The 22,321-nt window shown below is 45.0% G+C and overlaps 1 protein-coding gene across 4 annotated transcripts in view; it reads right to left on the bottom strand.

Moving 5' to 3' along the window:
* The window catches only part of SPTAN1 (spectrin alpha, non-erythrocytic 1), a 77,517-nt gene extending 61,721 nt beyond the window's left edge, over positions 1 to 15,796 (bottom strand). For all 4 annotated transcript variants that reach the window (XM_084820711.1, XM_084820713.1, XM_084820712.1 and 1 more), the window contains exons 1-3: positions 15,380 to 15,796; positions 1,949 to 2,188; positions 1,685 to 1,810 (exon numbers count right to left, since the gene is read on the bottom strand). In XM_084820711.1, the coding sequence (XP_084676837.1) occupies positions 1,685 to 1,810; positions 1,949 to 2,185 (363 nt within the window). In that variant the 5' untranslated portion in view covers positions 2,186 to 2,188; positions 15,380 to 15,796. The remainder of the gene's footprint in view (positions 1 to 1,684; positions 1,811 to 1,948; positions 2,189 to 15,379) is intronic.
* Between the last annotated feature and the right edge of the window lie 6,525 nt (positions 15,797 to 22,321).

The following is a 22,321-nucleotide window of genomic DNA, read 5'->3' as shown; positions in this document are numbered from 1 at the left end:
GCTGCCTTGTGTGCTGAAAGGTGAGGTAGAAATTTTCTAAAATCCTGATGTTATCTATTTATATCAGGATGCAGGTAAGTAAATGCAAATGGGATGCCATTTTCAGCAGCAGCCTCTTCTTTTTGTAACATGCAGATCCCTTCCCAAGCTGTAAATAAAGAAGAAGACATGAACCACAGGGAAGAAAAAGGACATAGGCATTCAAAGCAAAACAGCACCCACACAGCCAACAATCCACCTACTCGTATCTGGGCCCCAACTTGGGTGGTAGTTACTATTGGGCGCTGAGAAGTCCTGTATGGCGTGAAAGACTGAACCATTAACACACAGGGGTTACTGTTGCAAATAGAACAGAAATCAAAACCAACATCGATAAGCAGGGACCAACTTCTATCACATTTTTAGAAGAACCAGGCTTCAGTCCATAAAACCATTAGTACAGTTTGCAGAGTGGGTTTGACATACTATTCAAGACTATGGAATGAGTGATTTGTGGACTGTAGCTTTAGACTGCCCCTCTGAGAAGCAGATTCATATTTCTATGAAGGACAGGCTCAGCACCACAAATGTTTGAGAACTTTCCTAGGTCGTGCGAAGGATCTGTTTTGACCTATGTAGCTCATAAAGAATAAAAAACGTTTTTGTAAATTTGATGACTGACGATCTCTAACATCCGTCGTGCAATTTGCCTCGGTTTTCAAGAACTGCCTTTCATCTAATGACCTTGCAGCATAATCTAGCTGTAACTTCTCATAACAGACCACTGCAGAGTAGCAGAGCGCTGGGAGGAGAAAAAATGTAAGCTAACAGAAATTGGTCCTAAATTACAGCATCAGGCCCAAGATTCAATTCTCTTTGGCGATAAGAGTATAGGCTTGAGAAGAGCAATTTATTTCTTCAAAATGTTCACCTGCTACATCCTGAAGCTCTCAAAGAATAGTAGGGTTGGAAGGGGCCTACAAGGCCATCAAGTTAATGCACCTCATTTCAGAGCCTGTGCCGTAAGGGCTTCCGCCGAGGCCATGCTCTGAGTGCCTTCCTTCTGGGAAGGGAGCTAAATAATCACCAAGGAAAGGGCTTTCCCAGTGATGGTGCCCCAGCTTTAGAATGCCCTCCCCAAAGGGGTATGCCGGGTGCCTCTTTTACAATTTTTTCAGTGCCAGGACAAGACATTTTTACTTAGCCCTGCTAAGTAATTTGAATAACCCCTCCACCTGCCGGGTAATTTGTATTGGCTGCCTTTTGTCATGATTGTCTGAGGAAAGTTTAAAATAATTTATTATCTATACCAGGCTTCCCCAACCTGGTGCCCTCCAGATGTTTTGGACTACAACTCCCAGCATTCTTGACCATTGGCCATACTGGCTGGGGTTGATGGAAGTTGAAGTCCACAACATCTGGAGGGCGCCAGATTGGAGAAAGTTGATCTACAGCGTTGTACAATGCCCTGGAATCTGATTTGCTGAAGAGCGGTATAGAAATGTTTTAAACCAATCCAATCAAGAGCAATATGGGAGAAATGGGCTGTGTGCAGACTGCCATACAGCACTTGAATTGTTCCCACTGAACTGCCATTGCAGGTGGACAGCTAACCAACGGGCCTGTTTATGAATATCCAAGGTTCGCATCAAACGGCTCTTATTGAAAGAAAATGCTGTAGGAAGTAAAGATCTCCAACACTCACTCTTATGTTTTCACATGCAAAATGCCCTTCATTAATCATCTGGTTTCCAGTCTCATCCAGTCTGACAATGGCACCCGCATTGGCTTGCACCTCAGCTTCAAAGGCTTGATGCTTCTGCAGTTTTCCCTGAAAAGGGGAAACATAAAACAGTAGAAAGACTTGTAGCCTCCAACATTTTGCCAAGGCATTCAGGTTCTTCCACATGCAGCACTGTCATTCATTCGTCTGGGGCCCCCAGCATTCATAATTTGAAGATGTTCCTACCTGCAGATTAGTTGGGTCTTTGTAATTTTCATCAGATGCAATCTGGAGCTTCTCCTGGATCCATTTTTCCAGCTCATCTGCATCACGCTGGAAGAACTGGAAACGGTACGAATCTTCAAGCTTTTGGCGCCTCAAGGTGGATAGCTCCTTGAATCTGTGGTACCGGTCCAACACCTGCTGACGTCTCTCTTGTATGTCCTCTGCTGTTTCCAGCACTTTCACACCAGTAGGGTCCATTTTCTGCAAGTCAAAAGGCACTGATTAGCACTTTGAGACAACGCACAGGCAGAAGCTATGGAACAGAAATTCAAAATTAGGAAGGCTCACACCAAAGCCCTGTGGTGGAGCACATGCTTTGCGTGCATAAAGCTCCAGGTTCGAACCCTGGCACCTCCAAGTTAAACAAGGTCCTCAGGTGGTACCACTGGGACGTACTTCAGCCCAAGACCTTGGAGAGCTGCTGCCATTCCGACAAAACAAGACTAACGGTCCGACTTGGTACGAAGCAGCTCCATCAGTCTCTCCATAAATCAACCAGAGAGTTCATTATCTCTTTAAGAGTCTGGATTCCTATTTTTAAAAAATGGCACAGCAACACAGCAAAATATGCTGTTCAAAAAGCAGAGTAGAAGATGTGGCTAGAAACAGTGCCATAACTTTACCAAGCAATTCACAAGCGAATGGTATGCTGCTGCAGTGCAGCGAAAGTCAACAGAGTTACGTGGCTGTCAAGTGGCCTCTAAATGGCCTCCCAAAGACATAGAAAAATATCAGCAGAGAAAAACTGCCCCCACCCTTTCTACTGCAACAAGACATGTTTCATTTCTTTATGCCCACAGTATAACAAAATCAACCTGTTACTGCTATACTGGTGCTGCTCACAGAAGGACCATAGCTGCAATCCTATGCGTACTTATGGGGAAGTATTCCCACGGAGACTTCCAGCATAAAAATGCTCAGGACTGAAGGATAAGTTACCTATATTCACTATTATTTAGAGACTAAATGGGAACAACACATAACCTTTTAAACTCAAAACAGCATCTGTAGCTCTCTATCATCTAGATTTTGCAAGGAGGAGGAGAAAGGCAGAATGTAAGGGTTTATTGGCTTTGGTCAATAGATACTTGTCAGCTGTACATTTTGACTGCAATTCTAGCAGAGTGACCTCCATGCCACCTACTATTGTTGAAACACCTCTCATTTTCAAATGTGTTTTGCCACACTGGTAGTAGAGAACACCATCCAAAGCCCACTTTGGGTGTGGAGACCTAGCTGCATGATTCTTTGGATCCAAGCTGAGATATTTTTAAGCTGTATTTATTTCTAAAAGCATATAAACCCACGCCTTCAGTATGTCTACTCTCACAGCAGCTAGCAACTACTAATAAACAACTAAAACAAAAAAAACCCACCATATCCCAATGAACAAATTCAGCATATTAAAAAGCCAAGACAACAAAGCCAATTTATAGGGGAATTAAAAGATCTTCACCTGGCACCAAAAAGATAAACAGTGGATACCAGAGAAGCCTCCATAGAAAAGGCATTCACAAGATGGGGGTGCCACAATCGAAAAAGCCCTCTCTTGAGTTGCCTCCTGCTTCACTGTGGCCACTGGAGGCAGCCAGAGAACAGCCTCCAAAAATAATCTAAGTGTAAGGCAAAGTTAATGTGGGAGAAGGCAGTCCTTGTACGTACAGTAGTATACTTACAAAATGGATACCCTAATGGTTAGCAAATTTACTTAGGAGATGCACTGAATAGAGCTGGACACATTTCAGGAATGTGTGCCTAGGACTGCAACCAGGCTTCACATTTTGAAATTAAATTTAGAGTTACCTAGATGTACCTAGGATTTTTTTTAAAAAAGATATATCCAGTTCAGATGGAATCACAAACCGCAGTTTGTCATTATGAGAACATAACTCAGACTCAATTACTTCCCCGTTATGCCTGAACTTGGGGAAGTGTGGTTTGTTCTCATGGTGATTGCTTAGAACAAACTGTGATTTGATATCCTGAGTTCTTGACTAACCACCATTCCCCAAGTTTGGACATACTGGGAACTGTATCTGGTTCAAAATGAAAGCTTTTGTTCTCGTGTGTGAAGGCTCATTCTTGTAATAGTAAGCCATGGCTTGCCGTTATGTATGAACCCAGCTACACAATGTAAATGAGACAAACCCATGTTTAGAATCCCATGCATCATATCAGTACATTCACTAGGGATGGCTTCAGTGACTAGTTCAATCAATGCATGCCCTGCAGCAAATCTGGATTTGCTGTCACATAATGTACAGAATGGCCTTTAGGCTGTACTAATTTAAATCTTTCACTGACCACTAAGTCAACAGGATGCCAGAACAAACAGTCAGTAAGCAGCCTGCTTCCTGGAAAACAAATTCAACTTTTCACCGTGTTTCTTGTACGAAATGAAATGAGGATTGTTATCAGAAGGTTGAATTCAGATTTAGGACTTCTCTGTCCCCTCCTTCCTGCATCAGACCCTCCAGCCCCCTGAAAACACTACACAGAGGGTCAGAGGACCCTTTTCAATGGGGTAGGGTGTGGTGTGGGGGCTGAGGGGAATGGGGGATTGCTGAAAATTGGGCAGAAGCATCTTCCGTCAACCACCCTATTTACAGGTGTGTCTGCCTGATTTTAGGAGATCCCCCCACTTCCCCTTGCACCAAAGCCTACCCCATTAAATCCACTGGTGTTATTTAATCTCTTATCAGGAGCACGCTAGAAACACATCTGTATACGATTCATTCAAAAAACTCCGAAGGTGGGGAAATATTTTCTACAGCCTTATCTTGCCTTGATAGATTTCTGGCCTCTGAAAAGGAAACTGATAGAAGTGAGCTCATGACACATGGGTGAATTCATACATTCCAGAGCTCTCGCCCAGGACAAATCACACCCTGCCAAAGGAAAGCAATTTCAGCTGCAGCAGTTGTTATTCTTGTGAACTCCCAAGGCCCCCAACTGCACTGCGGTATTTTAAGAAGGTGCGTGTGTGTAGGGGGTGCGGTTTGCTGAATTATGTTGCTTTTTCATTTCCTAAATCATAAGTGAATATTTTCAGATGTTAATTGACAAAGTCAGAGCACAAAGGTGACTCACATAGCTACACAACCCTAAAACAGACCAGAGAGAGGTTGAGGACAGCTATAAATCCAGTTCAACACCATGTTAGGATTTTTGACAAACCAGATGCCCTGTTCGTTGGTTTCAGTCTCCTAACTTGGCTCCTACAAAAGGCACAACAATATGCTAAATACAGATGACTAATTGCTATAAATGAATTTCTTCAGTGATTGCAATCCTGCTCAACCCAGTCTTTTCAAAACTGTGCAGGCAGGGTGGGGCGGGGAGGTTGTTTCGACGTGCACCTGTCCTCACTTGTATTTTATCTCCTTCTGGTTATTCTCAGATTTTACAACACAGATAGAGAATTGGTTGCCTCTTTGGATTTTTTTTTCACTATGAGCCTATGTGTGGTTGCCTAGAACTTGCTCCTTGCTATTCATGTCGAACTGTCTGAGAAATCCGTATTGTTCAAATATATTTTAGGATCCACTAAGTTAAACAAATCCCCTCTTCCTATTCAAATCACGCAACTCGGCTTGCCCTTTAACTGGAATTTAGAAAAATAAAAAGGCTCTCTTTGTAACTACAGTAAGTAGAGCAAGTCAATTGGAAAAAGAAGTGCCTGGGTCCAGCAATAATGGACTGTTCTTTCCTGCAGGGGGGAAAAAGAAGAAAAAACCCCAGCTGACGTTAGTATGTCTCATTCTGCCAAAACACGATCAGCGCTCGCTGGGGAGCCATGACCATGGACTGCCAGCCGTAGTTGATGCTGCAGAGCGATGCAGTCTGCATCCAACATTTTCACCTCAGAACTGCAGAGGCCCAGTCTGTCTCAACCCACAGAACGATTTCTCAACCGGTTCCCTGCAGTATTCTACCACGCAGCAAGAAACACACCCATCCTTCACAAAAGAAGAACAGCTGTTGTACAAAGCATGGAAAAACAGCCAAGAAAACTGTGACCATTTTTAAAATATAACAGATTTTAAACTCAGATGGACTTGAGAGTCACTAAGCCTGACATGGAATAACAGACTTTGTTCTCTGGCCTGAATGCGTACACGGGCACACACACACCACCACCACTATCGCATTCCACGCATTACTGTTAGCTGCCTGGCAGTGGTGCAACATACACACTGGCCCCTCCCATTGCAATCTGCACTGTGCTGATAAGGTCAAATACTAGACAGAAAGTTCCAGGCTGCAGAGGGAAGCTGAAGTAATTAGGTTACTTTCTTCTAAGAGATGGAGCTATTAAGAAGGCTGCAAAGGTCAGGAAAACGGCTACTGAGAAACATCTTTTAAGCAGCGGCATGGTTCTTGGTACTGCAGATTTCAGTTCACCTCTTTGAAATCAGTAAATGTTTGGATTAAGGTTCCCTACATTTTTAGTCACACACACTATTTGAGGTTTAAATTAAAGAACAACAAAGGTGCTGTCTGGACCTGAGGCTGGAATAAAACAAATGGAGATGAATGATTTTACCATGTTCCTCTATGAATTTTATAAAGAGTTTCTGTCAAAGTCCCTTAGAAGAAAATAATTAAAAAACAGAATGCTAGGCATCTAATTAGGAATGCTAAGCAAGGGATATTTTTAGACACTGCAGTGCAGCAGCGATGATGTCAGCAACACTGTTCACGAAGGAAAAGCCATTGTAAATAGGAGGGTTAAACTGGCATTAGAATGATGCCTGTTTTCCTACGCAGAAGTAATCTCTGTGTATGGAAGAACCTAAGAACATTAAGAAGAGCGTGACAGGATCAGACCAAAGGCCTATCTAGTCCTGCATCCTGATTCCCAAAGTGGTCAAGCAGATGCTTACAGGAAGCACACGAGCAAAATGTGCAGGCAACAACCCTCTCCTGGTGTTGTTCCTCAGCAACTAGTCTACAGAGGCATATTCTGACTAGCGGCCATCAATGGCCTCATCCTCCACTAATGTGTCTAATCTCTTTTTAAAGCTGTCCCAGTCCGTGGCCATTGCCACATCTAGCGATGGTGAATTCCATAGCATAACTATGTGCTGCGAGAAGAACGGCCAACTGTTGTCTGTCCTAAGTTTTCCACCATTCTGCTTCACTGGATGATCCCACTGGTTTCTAGTATTATGAGAAGAAAAACTCCTCCCTAACCACTTTCTCTATACCATGCATACTTGATTATGCCCTAACTCACCCTTTTCTATGTTAAAGAGTCCTAAATGTTGTAAACTTTCCTCAGAGTGGAGTTGCTCCAGCCCCTTGATCATTTTGGTTGCCCTTTTCTGCACCTTTTCCAGCTCTACAACATCCTTTTGGAGGTATGTCAATGACAACTGTATATAGTACCATAGATTTGCATCAAGACATTATGATACTGGCAGTTTATTTTTTGACCCCATTCCTAATGGTTCCCAGCATGGAATTCACCTTTTTCACAGCAACTGCACACTGGGATGATGCTTTCATCAAGCTACCCACCACAACCCCAAGAGCTCTCTCCTGGTCAGACACTGCCAGGTTCGAGTCCATCAGCGTATGCTGTCCTTTGTGAGGTATGCACAACAAACTATTTTGCTGTGGTATACTCATGTTTTGGGAAGCTAACAGACATTTGCTAGGGAGAAGACAAATGCCTATCCTTTTACAAATGATGGTGTACACGTTTCCCTAGAAGAAGTGTCATGTGTGAAGTTCATGCCTATATAGTGCATTTGGGGATTTAAAAATTGGTTGTGGAAAGTTTTAAGTGCCAGTTATTTAAACAAATAACTACATTCCAGCCCAATTAAATGTACAGTGTAATACAACAATCATTTATTTGGAGTGCAAAGAGGTGCACTCTGCCCCCCCTCCCGGTCTGTGCAATTTAAATGCCTTCTTCCCCACCCACCCCACCCATCATAATAGCAGGCATTTTGCTTGTTTAGAGATAAAGAACACTGCAGAAACAGACAACCCCGCATTATCCTGCCCTGCAAATAGTCTAGAGCTATAATACCAGCACGCAGATCTCTCTTTTCACATCAGTACATTCCTCGAGATTTCAGGGAGGCAGTGAGCCATTTTAATGTGTTAACCCAACCCGAGGACCAATTTTACTCCCGGTGCTTGTGTATTAAGTACATTAAAAGTTGGCTGTCAACTCAAAGTATGGCTTTTAAGGGAGGAGGAGGAGGAGGAGGGAGGATTGAGTGACTTGTGGAACTCTGAAAGACATTCCCTTTGCAGAAGTAATGCAGCAAATCCACACAGCCCATAACCTCCAGTTCCAGGCTCGTTGGATGACTTTTAGATGGCTTCACCATAACCACCTACCATTGTTTCAGATGACAGCATGATAAAAGGTCTCCCTACAATTCACAAAAAAGAATCTGTCGGCTGGGCTCAGAACGTCTGCTTGAATGCCCGCCCTACAGTACGGGCAGGAAGAAAGGTCAGCCTTTCTTCAAAATCTCTGCAGTATGCAATGAGAAACAAGCAAATGATACTGCCAAGTACAATTTTGTTGTTGTTCAGTCGTGTCCGACTCTTCGTGACCCCATGGACCACAGCGCGCCAGGCCTTCCTGTCCTGCGCTCTCTCCCGGAGCGTGCTCAAGTTCATATTCATTGCATCGATGATGCTATCTAGCCATCTCATCCTCTGCCGTCCCCTTCTCCTTTTGCCTTCAGTCTTTCCCAGCATCAGGGTCTTTTCCAGAGAGTTTTCTCTTCGCATTAGGTGGCCAAAATATTTGAGCTTCAGCTTCAGTATCTGTCCTTCCAATGAGCACTCAGGGTGCCAAGTACAATACCCCCACCCCAAATGCTTGGCTTTTGTCACTTTGTTTAAATCAGAGCCTTTTAATATTATGTGTTGTGGCCATTTTGTAGAGAAGTTAACCAGAGATGCAAAATACAAAGTTACCCAGGATGAAGGAATAGGTTGTATCCAATGTCAGTCTAATGCAAGTCCCATTAATTTCAATGGGTCTACTCTAAATAGGAGTAGACCCCATGTATGTATTTTTTGGACACAAGGAGTATACACAAACAGATCAATGTGCAACATATCCTTCTCCAACCTGGAGTCCTCCAGATGTGTTGCACTGCAACTCCCATCATCCTAGCCAGCATGGCCATTTTAGGGCAACAAACTTCATACAACAGTCAACAGAACAAGGCAAAGTAAGTCTTTCCAAGTCACTGAAACGAATTAGGACTTTAAATGAAAGGAACTGCACAGAACAGCGACATTTGTTCACAAAACAATTAAATAGCAACTTAAATTATGTATAGTTTTTTTAATGCTTCCCCATCGTAAGCTAGTCATGGCCATGCAGGGGACAGCAGAGACTACATTCTGTGCTGAGACGTTCCAAGAAAAAACAATGATCATGGCAGCAAAACACTAGAGAAGCAGTATTGAGAATACATAAAATTTAGAGCGATTAATCTCTGAATTCTCAAATGTATATCCGTTTGGCTTTGTTTTGGTATAATTGCTTCACACCAATATGGAAAGTGATTCACTTTATCTGGGAGTTAGGGAGGTTTTAGACTCTTCTTCTTGACACAAATTATGTGTACGTGACCTACTTAAATTCTAGCACATTGAACCAAACAGGAAAAAAATATATAACTACTACTAGGATAGATTCAGTAATACATCAGCTGCAATCCAAAGTAATAAATGGTGTAGAAGCATCCCTATCTTGTCAATTTAGGCCAATTCAAATTAAAATGAGTATGTATTCAATATACTGCAATATGCTGGGATTGAATTTGCAGTGAGACGGTTAGGCAACAATTCTAAAAATGTTGAATCACTTTGAAAACGAAAACTACACCAGCAGGCTATCAAACAAAAAAAAATGTTACTTATTAAAAGTCCCAATAAGTTGCTTTTAGAAATTAAAAAAAAGCACACTGATCACACACCATGCACCAGAAAGAGGAGGGAAATGAAGGTATTTCAGAAACCCTACATTATAAAGGCATGATTAATGTAATAATTGGGGGGGGGGTTGGGCTCTAGGTATCAACAACACACACAGGTTGAAGAAATTTTGTGCAAATGTTTAGCCAGTGAAAAAAAAAAGGCAACAGCAAGCAAGAATGGTGGCTCCATTATCACATGCATATTGTAAAATACCTGAACTCTGACTTTGCGAAATGATGACAACATGATGGAGGAATGCAGAGTCTAAAAGGGAGGAGCATACTGAGATAACGTTTCACTAGGCACAAAGTAAGAACATAAGAAAGTGCTATTTTATTTGGCCACAATCCTTCCCTATCCCCATTCTGTTCAATATCATCTGAATGAATCGGTTTTACATAGCTATGTAAACTGCTATACACTTATTAACATGTGATCAAGGGCAAGGCTCATATGCTACTCTCCCAAGCACAAACTCCACTGTGTCCAGGTTTAATGCGCTTAATAGGAGCGCTAAACTTAAATATTAAACATTTCATCTGGGGTGAAAAAGCCTCCATCTCCCATTTGAAGTTATCTGCAAGGTGACAGCTGTTCAGACAGCAGGACTATGCTCAGGTCTGAAATGCAACGCATGTTCACCTGGGAGTAAGCCACACTGGACATAGTGGGACTTACTTCCAAGTAAACGTGCATAGGATTGGTTTGTAAGGTATCAGACACTTAGGGCGCAATCCTATCTAGATAGGCGACTGCCTATCCAAAGCAAGGCAGGAGAAGCATGGGGGCGATGGTTCCCTCTGCGCCTCTCCTGCCCTGCTTTTTCTGCTAGGCAGCCATTTTCAGCTGTCTAGCCACAGGGGTGCTGAGCGGGAGAGGAGGCTGCTGTACAACACATAGGATGTGTCATACAGGCAGATCTGCTCTCCCCGCCCCAGAACGCCCCCAGCTCCGCCCCTTTTCAGCCGCTCTGCACTCCTCTTCCGAGAACAGAGGATGGGGCTTCTCTGCGCTGCCTCCGAGGCAGTGCGGATGTGGGGGGAGGTTGGTTTTCTGGGAACCAGAATGGGCTCCGAGGTCAGTTCCTGGAAAACACCATGTCCTATGGCTGTCTAGATGCTGTCTAGCAGCCATAGGATTGCTCCCTCCGTTAACAAAAATTCACCGTACCTGCTCACTATGCTCCATGTTGTTTCATGTGAAGAACTGCTAACTCCATCCTCAATAGTAAATAACAATTAATAATCCTTTATTTAGTACTACATGGGCTATCATTTATTATAGTGATCTGGTCTGCTACCCTGCGTGATCCTCAAGTAGCCACAGGATCCTGGAACTGAACTGTCCTTGGCAATCTACTTCATACCATTTGCAGTCTGATCCACCCAGTTATCTTGGAGCATATTCCAGAAATGTGTAATGAGGGAGAAATAATATTACAGCTATTACAAGGGGGGAAAGGTCTCCACCTAAAATTTGTTGCACTAATGGACCAATGACCATGCATATTTCCTCCTTTTCAACATAAGCAAAGGAACAACATAACCTCCTGAAAGGGAAATAAATTGTGTTACATTATATCTCAAGACATACTTTAAATAGTATTTTCTTGAAGGTGGGCAATTTCACATGCAAATTAACAAGAGAAATTCAGTAAGAACCTTGAAGGTTGACAATTACTAAGTAACAGGCTTTGGCTAACTTTGTTATTATGAAGACCAATTTTTAAAAATGAAACTGCTGTATTCTGATCTGTTCAGGTTTTTCCCCCCCTCAGTCCATTGCTTCTGTTAATTCCTTTATGACATTTTACCTCACCACCACCACCACACAAAAAGCCAACATTTGCTCATTTCTGCTCTACTATTTTATAAAACCACTGAAAGCAGATTTTACATAACAGTTGATGTATTAAGATGCATTTAAAAATTTGTTCAGATAATGTTTTATTCCATAACAAGTGCTGCCTAGAATCTTCTGGTAACCTCCTGTAAAATCTGTGCATTAAAGAACACTTTTGATTGCGGAGATCCATTAATCACAAGACAAACAGAACCCTCCATAATTAGATTTGCTTGAAATTATAATTCTCATTGTCCATGCCAGAAAAATATAACCCAAAGCCTAAATAAGATCTTATTGGACTTAGTTAAATAACAGTCCGAGTAAGAGGGGAAAAAATCTGCAGGGTGCAAACTAATTCTATCAGGGAATATGACAAATATTTTACTGAGCATAAAAATTACTCAGATACAGCTGCAAAATCTTCAGAGGCACTACAATAGCAAAATAATGTATATTTCTATTATTAAAACAAGCATTAATATAAATAAAATAGTTTTTAAAACCGACCAGCTATGGCTAAACTTGCCATAGGTGGTGGCTAAACTTGCAAACGGGAGGACAGAAAGAGGCTTAATAAACATTTGAAATGCATTAAAAAATGTTCTGAGATAAGGCAGTAGTACAGAAAAAGGACAAAGGGCTTGGAAAAGAGGCAATAGCCCTGCATTTCTGTCTGAAAGATCTCTCAAAAATATGGCAAGTTGTACATGTGACAGGAGATTCCACTGTTTTAAGCAATATTAGTATTTCCAATTGTTTATTTATTGAAAAGAATCCAACCCAACATCCTTCCCTCTCAGCAAGGAAAAAAAAAATTGGTACGCAGCCCATGTTTCAGTTGAAGCTATGGAGAAATCATACATTTGTTCCACCACTATTCTGCGTCTCCCGACCTTGGACAGGGCTGAGAATGTGAACACGAAGGGAAGCCATTGATGCAAATTGTAGGTTATATGAGAGCGTTTAACATCTTTGTCTGTGTAAAATGTTTTCCTTTCAAATCAGGTGGGAACTGACTCCAAGCTTGCTTCTCGGTGGGGTAACTGCTTTCCCCTGCTCATCGTTTTTCCTTTTGAAGGGGCTAGGGCTTGCTGTCACTGTTTATTTCTCAAGTATATTTAATCACTCTCAAAGACTCTGAATGAAATTCCTACTGCTGCTGCTACATAGGGCGGATCCTCCTCTTTCTCCCCCCTCCCAACAAATACAATGTCAGCTCCACCATCCTTTCCGAGGGCGGAAGGAACAGCCAGTCCATCAGAGCCAGGAAAGCAATGCAACAACAGCCACCCCGCCCAGCTCTCCTCCACCCTCGTCCCCCTGTACGCAGCCAAGTAAATCAAGACTGGGGAAAAGCGGTGCCACTTTTAAAGACATATTACATGGTGATGGGATTTTTAATGCAGACTAATGTGTCAATGAACATGTGAATGCCTGCAAGTGTATCAATGGCATGTAGTTACAGTAGCTACAGGCATGAGGCTATTACTGTTCATGGGCAGAATCACCACTTATTAAGGGTAAGTGACTTGAGTATCACACTCAGATTAACCTAGAACTACCAACCTCTCATTTTGTACTGACTAGCCACTAATATGGGTTAGAATTGTCATTTCCAAATTCATACAGGGAGAGTTGCCACATTAGGTCTGTTTTTCTACTCAGAGGTAAGTTCCACTGAGTTCAATGGTACTTTGCCCCAGGTAAGTACATTTAGGATTGCAGTCTTTGTATGAAAAAAAGGTGTCCCCAACCAGTCGTGTCCGACTCTAGGGTGCGGTGCTGATCCCCGTTTCTAAGCCGAAGAGCCAGCGCTGTCCGAGGACGCTTCCGTGGTCATGTGGCCGGCCTGACTGAACACCGAGGTGCACGGAATGCTGTTACCTTTCCCGCCAAGGCGGTACCTATTTATCTACTTGCAATTTCTTGCTTTCGAACTGCTAGGTTGGCAGAAGCTGGGACTAAAGACGGAAGCTCACTCTGTCACGCAGCACTCGGGTCTTGAACTGCTGACCTGCCGACCTTCCAGTCTGCAGTTTATATGAAAGCTCCCCACAAATCCTCCAGCACACTCATGCATTTAGAGATGTCTTTGAAGCTTCCCATACGGCACTGTGCCCCTCACCATAAATTTGTGAGCAAGCAATGACACATACCATTAGTGGGGAGAGCTGACAGTTCAGAGCCAGGTACTTAAAAGGAAATCTACTGGTGGGCGTGGAACAAGCTTAAATGAACCTTGGCATGTGCGAGATTGATAAGAGGGAGAAGGGTGAAGCAGCTGGGTGGGTGTTCACACAGAGCTGGAGGAAAAATGCAAATTCCTCTGTAGCAAAACACACACACACATATCTAGCTGGCTCAAGATCTTTCCAGGGCTCCTCCCAAATCGTCTGGAGATGCACCTTCTGCAGTACCTGTTTAACAGTGTGTTGGGGCTGCCATTTGCCATTACCGCAGGATTTTGTTTAGGACTCAATTTCTATTCTGCTCTACCTCTGTGATAGTCCATAGATGTGTGTGTTTTAAAGCCTGTATAAACTGAATTCAATTCACACATGGAAATTTGCAGCTCCAACAAAAACAAACATTACAACTTTGGCAATGTGCATATATGTAACAAATTAGCATATATAAGTCAGAAAAACAAACACCTTTTTGCCTTCTAGGCTATTTTTTTATTTAATTTTTCTAAATACTACGTAATAGGAAACACACACACATTTAATAAATACATGTTTTCCCATTCATCCTCTGCTTTTTGCACATGTTCTATTCACACAGGATTTTTATTTTTTTTTTTAAAGAAAACCTAATGGATTGTTTCTCCTGTTAAGGTCAACGTTACGGACCTGTCTCCCAGAACCACAGAACAGCTCCTGAACTCAAGTTCAGTGTGGCTGGTGCCCAAGTCAACATGCCCAGTCCTACACCTCTTTCCTCAGAAGCGAGTCCGGATCTTGTCCAGTAGGGCTTACGTGTGCCTTCAAAACCGCAGCTGTGCAACTTGAACCTGCGCGTGGGGAAATAATTCTCCTCCACTAATTTCGGCGGGGCATATTCCCAAGTAAACATGCCATGGATGTTTGAACATGCTGTTCGAGTCCAATCCCCACCCCACCCCACCCCACCCCACAAAAAAACATTCTCATTCTTATTCTTAATGGGGCTTATTCCCAGGAAAAACATTACATCCCGCCTCCCTTTCTCTCCTTTTTGCGTTCAGAGGCGTCAACCCCTATCAACCCAGAGCAAGGATACGCAGCCTAAGCGGCCTCTCATCACTCCCATCAGCACCAAATGCTGGAAGGGAGACAATGGCGGGGGGGGGGGGCGCTTTTTTCCTCTTCTTCTGCACACACCTGCCTGCCTACCTGGGCGCCTCGAGGGCGCGCTTCCCGCAGGCGCCTCGAGGGGGCGCTCTCCCGGCCCCTTTCCCCTCAGTGCCCGCCGCGGCGGCCCCTTGGCGGCGGCCTCGCCCGCCACTGGAAGGGCGCCCCTCTCCGTGGGCCCCCTCTCCTCTCCTCTCCTCTCCTCTCCGTGGGCCCCCTCCCCTGTTCTCCTCCTCCTCCTCCTCCTCACCGGGTCTGTGCGAAGGGCCCGTGCCTCTCCCGATCCAACCGAGCTTCGCTTCGCTTCGCTCCTCCCCGCGCCGCGCCTCTCTCCGCCCTCCCTCAGACACCGACTGCTCGTCGCCGGGGACAACGCCCCTATTTATAAGGTGGCCCCGCGGTGATGTCATCGCTGCGGAGCCAGGCGGCGGCGCTGCCGCTTCGGGCGCTGGCGGAAGTAGCCGAAGCGGCGAGAGGGGCGGAGCTGCGAAAGGAGCCCTCGCGCTCTTCGGTCCTCGCGTTCGTTCGCCTCGGGGGCCCGCCCTCTGCCCGACGGGCTACGGAAAGAGCCGAAGGAGGAGGTGAGCTTCGACTGCGGCCGAATAGTCCCGGAAAGAGCCGAGTGGCGGCGGCTGCTTAAGGCTGCTTTTCGCAACCTTGCAGGGGCGAATCTCTCTCGCTCCTGCTTCTCTACGCAGTCCGTCAAGCGATATTTCGTTATTGCACGGGGTGGTGGGAGCTTAAAAAGCTTCTCTTTAGGCCCCAGTTGCTACACACTTTGGGAGTCAAGTCCCAATGCAATGAGTAATAACGGTTTCCAAGTTGAGGCGCAATCCTATGCACGTTTAGACAGAAAAATCCTATAAGTCCCAGCATTCCCCAGCAAGCCATGATGGTTGGGGAATGCTGGGACATGTAGGGCTTTTTTTCTGTCTAAACATGCATGGGATTGTAGGAATTTTCTGTCTAAACATGCATAGGATTGTGTTCTTGAGCTTTCAAACCTGTGCACACTTCCTTGAGAGTAAACCCCATTGGACTCAGCGTGAGTTGTTGTTGTTGTTCAGTCGTTCAGTCGTGTCCGACTCTTCGTGACCCCATGGACCACAGCACGCCAGGCCTTCCTGTCCTGCGCTCTCTCCCGGAGCGTGCTCAAGTTCATATTCATTGCATCGGTGATGCTATCTAGCCATCTCATCCTCTGCCGTCCCCTTCTCCTTTTGCCTTCAGTCTTTCCCAGCATCAGGGTCTTTTCCAGGGAGTTTTCTCTTCGCATTAGGTGGCCAAAATATAGGAGCTTCAGCTTCATTATCTGTCCTTCCAATGAGCACTCAGGGTTGATTTCCTTTAGGATGGACTGATTGGACCTCCTTGCAGTCCAGGGGACTTGTAAGAGTCTTCTCCAGCACCACAGTTTGAAAGCATCAATTCTTCGGCGCTCAGCCTTCCTTATAGTCCAGCTCTCACAGCCATACATTACTACTGGGAAAACCATAGCTTTGATTAGACGGACCTTTGTCGGCAAGGTGATGTCTCTGCTTCTTACTATGCTGTCTAGGTTTGCCATAGCTTTCCTCCCAAGGAGCAAGCGTCTTTTAATTTCATGGCTACAGTCACCGTCTGCGGTGATCTTGGAGCCCAAGAAAGTAAAATCTGTCACTGCTTCCATTTCTTCCCCTTCTATATGCCAGGAAGTGATAGGGCCAGATGACATGATCTTAGTTTTTTTAATGTTGAGTTTCAAACCAGCTTTTGCACTCTCCTCTTTCACCCTCAACAAGAGGCTCTTTAGATCCTCTTCGCTTTCTGCCATTAGGGTGGTATCGTCTGCATATCGGAGGTTGTTGATAATTCTCCCGGCAATCTTAATTCCGACCTCTGATTCATCCAACCCGGCATTTCTCATGATGTACTCTGCATATAAGTTAAATAAGCAGGGTGACAATATGCAGCCTTGTCGTACTCCTTTCCCAATTTTGAACCAATCGGTTGTTCCATCTCTGGTTCTTACTGTTGCTTCTTGACCCTCGTACAGGTTTCTCAGGAGACAGGTAAGGTGGTCTGGCACTCCCATCACTTTAAGAATTTGCCACAGTTTGTTGTGATCCACACAATCAAAGGCTTTAGCATAGTCAATGAAGCAGAAATAGACGTTTTTCTGGAATTCTCTTGCTTTCTCCATGATGCAGCGAATGTTGGCGATTTGATCTCTAGTTCCTCTGCCTCTTCTAAACCCAGCTTGTACTTCCGGTAGTTCTCGGTTTGCATACTGCTGAAGCCTAGCTTGTAGGATTTTGAGCATCACCTTGCTGGCATGTGAAATGAGCGCAATTGTGCGGTAGTTTGAACACTCTTTGGCGTTGCCCTTCTTTGGAATTGGAATGTAAACTGACCTTTTCCAGTCTTGTGGCCACTGTTGAGTGTTCCAGATTTGTTGGCACATTGAATGCAGCACTTTAACAGCATCATCTTTTAGGATTTTAAATAGCTCGGCTGGAATATTGTCATCTCCGCTAGCTTTGTTGTTACTAATGCTTCCTAAGGCCCACTTGACTTCACTCTCTAGGATGTCCGGCTCAAGTTCAGTGACCGCAGTATCATGGCTATCAGGGACATTCAGATCTTTCCTGTATAGTTCTTCTGTGTATTCTTGCCACCTCTTCTTAATCTCATCTGCTTCTGTTAGGTCCCTGCCTTCTTTGTCCTTTATCATGCCCGTCTTTGCACAAAACGTTCCCTTGAGATCTCCAAGTAAACATGCATAGGATTAAGTTGCAGTTCACTTAGGTGGCGGCTCTATTCCAGCTTTCCCAAACCTAGTACCCTGCAGACGTTTTGGGATTGCGGTTCTCATCCCAAGGCAACACAGCCATGCTAGCTGGGGAATGCTGGGAGTTGTAGGGCCTTTTTCAGTCTAAACATACATATAGGATTATGCCCTAAGGGACTAATGAAAAGATTATTTTGCTATTTATCGTTTTACAGTGTACCCCTGCAACACAATCCTATACATGTTTACTCAGAAATAAAACCCACTGCTGACAATGGGACTTAGTCTCTGGTAAATTTGCACAGGATTTCAGAGCGGCTTGCAGAAACTGCTAAAAGGCGCGATCCAATGCGTGTTTAGACAGAAAAAAGGCCTATGACTCCCAGCAAACGTCTGCAGGGCACTAGGTTTGGGAAGGTTGCAAACAGAGCCACCTCCTAAGCGAACTGAAACTTAATCCTATGCATGTTTACTTGCAAGTAACTCCCTCTGAGTTCAATGGGGTTTACTCTCAAGGACTGTGCCCTAAACGTCTTTTTATTTTTACATTTACCTTGCCTTTCCTCCAATACATGGGTCTCCCTCCCCACCCCCCTTTTATCCTCACAACAACCCTGTGGGGCAGGTTTGACTGAGAGATAGTGGCTGACCTAAGGTTTCTTCATAAGCCTCACGGCCAAGTGAAGATTTGAACCTCGTCCTCCCTTCTCCTAGTCCAATAGTCTAACCACTCGGGCAACCCTCAAGGTGGCGGACTACGAATTCCATCATCCCATACCATTGGCCATGTTGGCTGGGGCTGATAGGAGCTGGCGTTCAATCACACCTGGAGGGCTACAGTCGCCCACCCCTGCAGGGGCCGTGTTGGGTCTCGTCTTCTGTAATAGAAACAACCCAGCCATGCGCCCTCACAAAGTTCAGTGGGTCTTACGCCCAAGGAGGTCCCACGGGGTGGCGAATAATGAGCTTTTAACCCCAAAAGGAGGCTCGCTTATCCACTTCTCAGTTCGTATGGCAAGGAACCCCGCCCTTCCCCACATCTAACCTGCTGGAAACAAGGCGATTAAATCGCTAGCGTGCCAGATGAGAAGCATCCGGCCTTTGCACCAAGCTGGCCTGGAATAAACCTGGGCGCGGAGTGTCTCCAGCTGATAAATGGCCCTTCGGGTTCGGTTGCTCTGCAGACACAAGCAAAATGACAAAAACACGAGGGAAGAGCCGTATTTCTCTCACACTGCAGCATCACCAGCAGGGAGACTGAAACGGAACCCGAATTCTCTGGAAAGAGCATGACTCAGAGCAGTTCAGATGGGGAGAGGACCCGAATGCACATTTTTCCGGAGCTGCGTCGTGCTCGGCGTGGAAAGTCAGCACAAAAAGCTCCGCAGCGTTGTTTTTAACACGGTGAAGTACTGGCGTTGAACGTTGCATCAGTATTCCAACAACACCTACGTATGATGCAAGAGATCTAATTAAGGCTGCGAAGACTACACCAGCCCTTCCCAACCGGGTGACCTCCAGCTGGGTTGGGGTGTTTGAGTGGCTGGGGGACGGTGGGAGTTGTAGTCCCAATGCATCCGGAGAGCCCCCAGTTGGGAAAGACCGGCCCTGCAATTAGATGTGCCTATACCCATTGATTCCCCACCACCACCACCACCCACATGGGTTTGACAACACAATCCTAGGCTTCCCTACTCAAAATGAAACCCCATTAAGTTCAATGGGACTTTCTCCCAGGTAAGAGTGTACTGGATTGCCGCCTAACAATAACTGAAGGATTGTCTCCTCCCCTGCATACCTGCCCGGACCCTAAGATAGTCATCAGCAGTCCTTCTCTGGCAGCCCCTGCCAAATGAAGTGAGGTGGGTGGCTATTAAGAAGAGGGCCAGTATTGCAACTGAAACTCTCTCCACCACCTCAGTTCGATCCCAGCGGAAGCCGGGTCTTGGGTAGCCGACTCAGCCTTCCATCCTTCCAAGGTCGGTAAAATGAGCACCCAGCTTGCTGGGGGAAAGGTAGTCACGACTGGGGAAGGCAATGGCAAACCCCACTATAGTCTGCCAGGAAAACGCCAGCGCGGTCCTTTTCTATTGTGGCACCCCAGTTATGGAATGAGCTTCCCAGAGAGGCTCACCTGGTGCCTACGTTGTGCTCTTTCCGGCACCAGGTAAAGGCCTTCTTAATTTCCCAGGCATTTTATAGTCTTTCAGGTTCTGCCATTTTTAAATCTGTTATTGTATTTTAAATCTTTGCACTGCTGCTAGGTTTCGTTTGGTTTTTTTTTTTTAAGTTATACTGTAGTTTTAAACGTTTCTATTAGATTTGATTGTTTTCTGTTTTATGGGTTTAATGGCTGTGAACCACCCAGAGAGCTTTGGTTATTGGGCGGTATAGAAATGTAATGAAATACATACATACAGCACCTAACTGCCATTGGTCAGGGCATCAAGGGCCACTGGAAGGGCATCAAGGCAATGGGGAGAACAGCCTGGCACCATACATTGGCCAGAAAGGGGGCAGCCGCAGGGAGCTCGCTTCCCCTCCCGGCCAAAAAGAACTCTCAGCTCCTCCGTTGGCCTGTTGCCCTTGGACTGCAGGAGCCAGGGGAAAGAACACGCTTGTCCCGTCCAAACATCGGCCAAAGAAACAAGAGCTGCCCACTGCTGATGCCCAGTGCAAGAATGTCAACAAGGGTAGCTCAGCCACCCCTGAACATGAGAAAAATGCCTGCCGATAGCTCACCACTTTGTTCTGGCCTTGAAGAACCATCTCCTCCTCATTCCTTTCCCATCCACTCTGCATCCCTTCCATGTCTGGTCTAAGAGCATAAGAAGAGCCCTGCGGGATCAGGCCGAGGGTTCATCTAGTCTAGGATTCTGTTCATGCAGTGGCCGACCAGCCGCCTATGGGAAACCCACAAGCAGGACATTGAGAGCAATGCCCCCGCCACCCATGTGTTGGACTGGGAGCTGGGAGATCTGGGTTCTAGTCCCCACTTGGCCATGGAAGCTCACTGGATGACTTTGGGCCAGTCACAGACTCTCAGCCCAACCCACCTCACAGGGTTGTTGTTGTGAGGATAAAATGGAGAGGAGGAGGATAATGTAAGCCACCTTGGGTTCCTTGCAAGAGAAAAAAAGGCGGGGTATAAATGCAATAAATAAATAAATAAATAGGCAGACTGCCTCTTATATTGGAGGTACCATATAACCATCAGGACTTGTAGCCATAGATAGCCTTCTCCTCCAGGAATCTGTCTAACCCCCTTTTAAAGCCATGCAAATAGGTGGCCATCTCTACGTGTTCCGGAAACAAATTCCAGTTTGACTCTGTGCTGTGTGAAGAAGTCCTGCCTTTGATCTATCCTGAATCTCTCGGCAATCAGCTTCATGGGGTGACCCTGTTGGGTTCTAGTATTATGAGAGAGGGAGGAAAATGTCTCCCTATCCACATTCTCCACACCATGCATAATTTTGGACACCTCTATCATGTATCCCCTCACTCACTGTTTTTTCCAAGCTAAACAATCCCAGCTATTGTAATTTTCCTTCATAGGAGAGATGCTCCAGCCCCTGGATCATTTTAGTTGCCCTTTTCTGCACTTTTTCCAAATCTATGATTTGGTCATCAGTCATATTATCTGCCCCTTCATGGATCACTGCCTTGTTGAGGCGAAGGGGCTTGCGTAACTCAGTGAAGCCATAAGCTCTGCAGGACAGGAAGGCCTGGTGTGCTATGGTCCATGGGGTCACAAAGAGTCGGACATGACTGAACAACAACAACATATTATCTGAGGCAAAAAATACGCCATACTCCAACTCATTATACAAGGGGAAATGGAAGGAAAAAGATTAATTGGAAGAAGTGGTTAAAGAAGTTGAGGGAATGGTTCAGCTGTACTTCTATACGACTATTCAGAGCAGCAGCGTCAAAAATAATAGCTGTAATGATAGCTAACCTCTGAAAGGAGATGGCACCTTAAGAACATGGTATCTGTTTTGAGGTGTGGTGACTGGAACTGTACACAGTATTCCAAGTGTGGTTGCACCACAGATTTGTATAAGGGCAGTATGATATTGGCAGTTTTATCCTCAATTCCTTTTCTACTTATGCCTAACATGGAATTTGCCTTTTCTTTTTTTTTTTTACAGCAGCTGCACACTGGGTGGATATTTTCATCCAGCTCTCCGCCACAACCCCAAGATTTCTTTGTTGGTCAGTTCTAAGTTTGTGAACCTAATGGCAGAGCCTATCTATCTTTTTAATTGATGTGAGTTACTTAGGGAGACATTATGTGAAAAGCAGGATAAAATGCTGTAAATCAGTAAACACTGCATAAGACCAGGCTGCACAAATATCTAAGTAACAGCCATAAAGAACCAGCCATTAAATGGACAAAATAGGAGTGAGATCTATTCTCTC

The sequence above is a fragment of the Heloderma suspectum genome, chromosome 14 (genome assembly GCF_057233095.1).
Source record: "Heloderma suspectum isolate Gila_16-S chromosome 14, 16-S_ref, whole genome shotgun sequence".
Taxonomy (NCBI): domain Eukaryota; kingdom Metazoa; phylum Chordata; class Lepidosauria; order Squamata; family Helodermatidae; genus Heloderma; species Heloderma suspectum.
This window is presented reverse-complemented; position numbering and strand designations above follow the sequence as displayed.